Source organism: Macadamia integrifolia, chromosome 14, assembly GCF_013358625.1.
Source record: "Macadamia integrifolia cultivar HAES 741 chromosome 14, SCU_Mint_v3, whole genome shotgun sequence".
NCBI lineage: Eukaryota > Viridiplantae > Streptophyta > Magnoliopsida > Proteales > Proteaceae > Macadamia > Macadamia integrifolia.
The window spans coordinates 26,529,418-26,534,680 of NC_056570.1; the positions used below are offsets into that span (position 1 = coordinate 26,529,418).

Genomic DNA, 5,263 nt, shown 5'->3' on the forward strand with positions numbered 1-5,263 from the left:
AATGAGAGAATTTTTGTAAAAGGAAACTTAATTTTGGGTATTTTTGTTGACCAAAACTTTTTGTGGGTAATTTTATAAAGGAAAACCCAAAAGTGGTAATCATGTAATTTTTCCTATTATATTATCCAAATTATTACCAAAAATACCTGTCCCGATATTCATACGGATCAGAAATATCAGCAAAAAATGATTGGTTTTTGAATTTTTGTTTGATATAGACCTAAATGTCCCGATCCTTTTTCATATTGTATCAGTACAACTATAAAGCTACTACGGATGATGAAACATATATACTTACTCTCAACAAATGACTAAATGGGTTCCTCATTTCTCTTTAAAAAAAAAAAAAAGGTCGTTGCCTAGTGTACAAAGGCTTCCTGCACAGGGTTCTGGAAAGTCATATAGATAGGCAGAAAGAGCCATTTGTCATTGCTCCAAGCAATGACCCCTTATAAGTACATAAAAGCATCAACAATGATGAAATTTTATCCGCCCTCCTGTGTCTGGTTAGAGGAACTAAGCAACAATTCTGTTTTTATTTATTTATTTTTATTTAATTCATATTTATTTTAAACTGAAATTCAACCAATGAAAAGATTAGGGAAGCAGGACCTAGTCGTCACGAATCAAACGTTACGTTACGCTCATTATCTGAGTGGGGCAATAGAAGTAAGATCCCGTGAAAGGTGGTTGCATATGCTGTTCCGCTCCCGCTGTCGAACAAAACTGTACGAGAGAAAATATAAAAAGCCCGAAAAAAGAAAAAGGAAAAAAAAAAATGCGGTCTTTTGATTCTTGAAAGATGAAAATAGAACAGAGAAGCGCTTTTCTAGTAACGTTAAAAGAGTGCAAGAATCCAGAAGGAGGTCATTCCTCTTTCTCTCTCTCTCTCTCTCCCCGTTCCAAAAATCTCATTGTGGTATCTGATACAGTATTGGTTACCCAATGTAGCAGAAGAGTTCTTCCCCAATCTATGCTTCTCTTCTCACTTTGATTCTGTTGGTGGGGAATCGATTTCCTGTTTATGATGCTCTGTTCTTCTTTCCGAACACGGATTCGATCTTGGCTTCGGGATTACGATAAGATTCAAGCAGTTGCTGTTATTCTCATCTATATTCAAGTAGGCTCTATTTTTGTTTTTTTTTTTTATTGTCAGTAGTTGCAGCATTTCATTTCCCTTTCCTTTTTTAATTGGTGAATTTTTGGGATATGGACTGCCCTCCTGCTATAATTTTCATAGTGATACCCCTCTGACCTACCGAGTTCCACTCGGGAAAAAAAAGAAAAAGACCTACAAGTTTCATTTTGATCTCAATTCCTTTCCCCTTGCTCTCTTTCTTGAACTATTATCCATTAATAAATTTGAATCTTGGTTGCTGGGTATCTTTCATTTCTACTCTGCTATATTTTCTTTTTTCAAGAATTGCTCCTATTCCTTTTACTCTTGTTGAACTGAAGTTGGGGATTCTGTGTCTCTGTATATTAGATCGGTTGCGCGTTGGTTGGATCTCTCGGCGCATTGTTCAATGGCGTCCTGCTGATCAATTTGGCCATAGCACTGTTTGCCCTTGTTGCAATTGAAAGTAGCAGCCAGAGCCTTGGCCGGACATACGCTGTTCTTCTTTTCTGCGCGATCCTGCTTGATATCTCGTGGTTCATTCTATTCTCGGATCAGATATGGTGCGTCAATTACTACTTTGTCTCTATACCCATCTCTCAACCAGTATTATTCATCTGTCTCTACAAGTTAATCACAAATTGTAATTTGATTATGATTCTGGAATCTTTCATTTCTCTAGGTATTAGTATAACCTGCAAAAGTTTATTCGTTTAGTGTGGTTTCAACTGCTCTGTTTAAATGGTAGAGCCTTGAAGCACTATAAACATGTGTATCAAAAAATCTTGCCTACAATGTGATAGTATTGGGAGTATTAATCTTATCAAAGTCTTCCACATAATGAGTTTAGGGTTGCATGGCAATACTGGTTTCTTAAATGGATTATGATTTCTTTTAAGCGTAGTTTGACAGTTTTTACAAGTTGAAGGTAAAGTATGTGAGGAATTCTCAGTACCATATAAGGTGTCAACTATATTTTAAATAGTTTCTTTTCTTCTACTTCACATTTGTTTGATGTGGACATTTCATAATCGTTATTTGGAGTGTAAATGTACAACAATGCAGGGGAAGGGGCATTTCGATAACCATAACCGGGAAACCCTTTTGAAACATCATTCTTGATTTTTTGTTATGATCCTATGGGTTGAAAAGTCTGATTTAGAGCACTTCGCCTGTCCTACGGCCTTTGGCATATTGGTGGTTATGGTTAGCATGCTTTCATCTAAGCATGTCTTTATGTGTGTGTGTGTGCGCACTTGTGTGGGTTGGGGGGGGTTCGGTTTGCTTTGGTGTGGGTGCAAGCAAAGTTGCATACTTTCACAGATAGGGTGCAAGTGAAAAAGCACAGTGCAATGGGGTAACATGTCTGAATAGTAGGCCATAGAAGATACCTTTTACATCCCTATGCAGTTCCCAATCCACCAATAGCACTGCGCATATAAACATGGTTTGAAACTTGAAGCCCTTTTCAAGAGAAACCAGACTTCTGCTTTGTTGTGGTTTCACATCTTCAACAGGAATCATGAACTTTCTTAAGGGCTTTCAATTGTTCCTGTTCATTCATTAGTTGAATTGGAAACATGATTTCTCCCTCTCTCTCTCTAAATAACCTCTTACTTCTCTTGAACTGATATTTTTAATATTCCACCCAATTTCTGGACCCATGCTTTTAGTACCTTGAAGTTACTTCAGAATAATGACTCATTGTCATACTAATGCGAGAGGTGAACTGTTCAGCCATCAGTTACCACACTGCTTGTTCAGTTATCAGTTTTAGTTCCTCTTTTCATTTTCCCTCCCCACTCTTCATTTTATGGTGTGTCTGTGTTTGTATGCTTGCACCTCACAGGCTATTGAAGCTCATCATTTTATGGCTAGTAGAAGCTTTCAGCCTTCTGGATCTCATCCTATGGAATGAATTCCATTATCTTCTAAGTTGATCTTCTGCTTGGAAAGGACTTAATCAATGGGTATCTGAGGACAAGTTCTGCTTTATTAGGATGTGGTTGACTGGGTAGAGAAATTACTTGTTTCTTGTTCTCAATCCTTTAGATTTCCATCCATGCTACGCATTCAGATCATTGGGACAGCTCAGTATGGTCCCAAACTCTAATCGATTACCTTATTCCATCAGCAGACTCAGCCTGCAAAGTTTGAGCTAAATTGATAATAGAATAATGAGTTTCAGAAGGGTCCTAGTGCTACTAGGATTGCAGGTAGCAGCTCTAGAACTCTAAGATTCCAGCAGACTTTGGCAGAATCAAGAACAAACTTCAGACAAATAAAGAGCAGACTCTGGTGTCTCAGTTTATAGCTATAGCTCGCACAGTAACTTAATAGATAATATAGGCATAACTTGATTGAATCAGAACAGAAAATAGGGGTGCCACAGAGATTGAAAACTAGAAGAAAACTGACCTTTAATGTTGAAATAGACAGATAGATGAATAGAAAGGAATAACTAGGCTAGGAATCTGTTGAGAAAATTTATAATCTACCCAAATACTCCAACTAGGAGAAGTGATGGGGAAAGACATGCATAGCTTAGGCCTCGTATCATGTATGACTTCTAATAGAGTTGATTGGAGAGTAAGGATCCATTTGGCTGACCCGACAGTTGGGATATGGCTTTGTTGTTGTTGTTGTTGTACTCAAATACTCTAACTTGGTTTTGGTGATGTTAGATGTGGACACTTAGGTGTCGGTCTAATTTTTGGATACCTTGGTGATGAAGTTGAAAGTAATGTAAGGATCAAGGTGAGAGAAAGGAAGAAGAGGTAAGAGGTGAGAAGAGGAGAGGAGAGAATGCGAGGAAGAAGAGAAAGATTGCGTACAATGGCTTGGGGAGAGAATCGATTTCTCTCCCCTATATTCACTTATTTGCTTATAATATGGGCAATTGTAGAATTACCCCCATACTAACATAAGGTAGTCTAGGGAGGTAAAAAAAGGAAAAATACAATACAAGATAATGCCACAGTATGTTGAATACTCTTATTACATGGACTCGAACATTCTCCCTTAAGCTAGAGAATATTTGTCATACATGCCCAACTTGCTTAATTGGGACTAAATTGGTAGAGTTGATCCCTTTGGTGAAGATATTTGCCAACTAGTTTCCTGTCTTCATAAAAAGGAGTACAAATGTGGCTAGAGTCAACTTCTTTTTGATGAAATGCTGATCCATCTCAATGTTCTTTGTTCGGTCATGTTGTGCAGTATTGTGAGCTATACTTATAGCAGCTTTATTATCATAATAATGTCGCATCGACCACTCAGCATCAAACCTCAACTCGTGGACCAACCTTTTGAACCATAGAATTTCACACACTCTATAAGCCATGACTCTAAATTATGCCTCCCACAAAAAGTTGTTTTTTGCTTCTCCATGTAACCAGGTTACTACCTACAAATGTGCAATATCCTGATGTACACATTCACAACAACAACAACACCACCACAACTCAGCCTTATCCCAACTAAATGGGGTCGGCTACATGGATCCGAGTTAAGAAGAAAGAAAAAAAAACGATAGTTGAGAATAAGATATTGAGAGAATGAATTGGCTTGTCTAGAATGACCGAGGCCTTTCTTATCTATAGAGAGAGGATTTGGGTTACACCAGATTACAATTAAAGAGGGCTAGGTAAGGGTGAGTCATAGTCCTTATCCGGGCACACTAGTCTTAATCTAGTCATAACCCCTATCCTTAAAACTCTCCCTCAAGCAAGGTTTTGTATCTTAATGTATATGTGGATTCTAATTGATACATATGTTATTTTTAGTTGCTGACATACGGTAAAACACCGATACGATACCTAAAAAAGTTTCCATTGTATTGGGTCAATACGTGACCCAATATGGTTGATACTTAATTGATACACTTGCTATATCTCTTATAAACTATATAACACGATCAATGATTGCAAAACACTCACTGAGAGTTCTTGTAAGACATTCTAATCAATTTTATTTTGGAAAAATCAACTTATTTCTTGCTTCTATTGTCAAAAGTGACTCTAGTAGTGTTGATTTTATCAACATTTAGTGATGAAACAACCCTGCAATTGAGGATCAAAACCAAATTTGTGAAAAAATAATTTTCTATCAAAACTCGTAATTTTTTGCTAAAAAAAATTGATTTTT

At 37.1% G+C, this 5,263-nt stretch overlaps 1 protein-coding gene across 1 annotated transcript in view; it reads left to right on the plus strand.

Moving 5' to 3' along the window:
- Nucleotides 1-745: 745 nt before the first annotated feature.
- LOC122060887 overlaps nt 746-5,263 on the plus strand; it is a 16,600-nt gene continuing 12,082 nt past the window's right edge. Inside the window, exons 1-2 of the mRNA XM_042623995.1 lie at nt 746-1,120; nt 1,487-1,680. Of these exons, the coding sequence (XP_042479929.1) occupies nt 1,025-1,120; nt 1,487-1,680 (290 nt within the window). The 5' untranslated portion in view covers nt 746-1,024. The remainder of the gene's footprint in view (nt 1,121-1,486; nt 1,681-5,263) is intronic.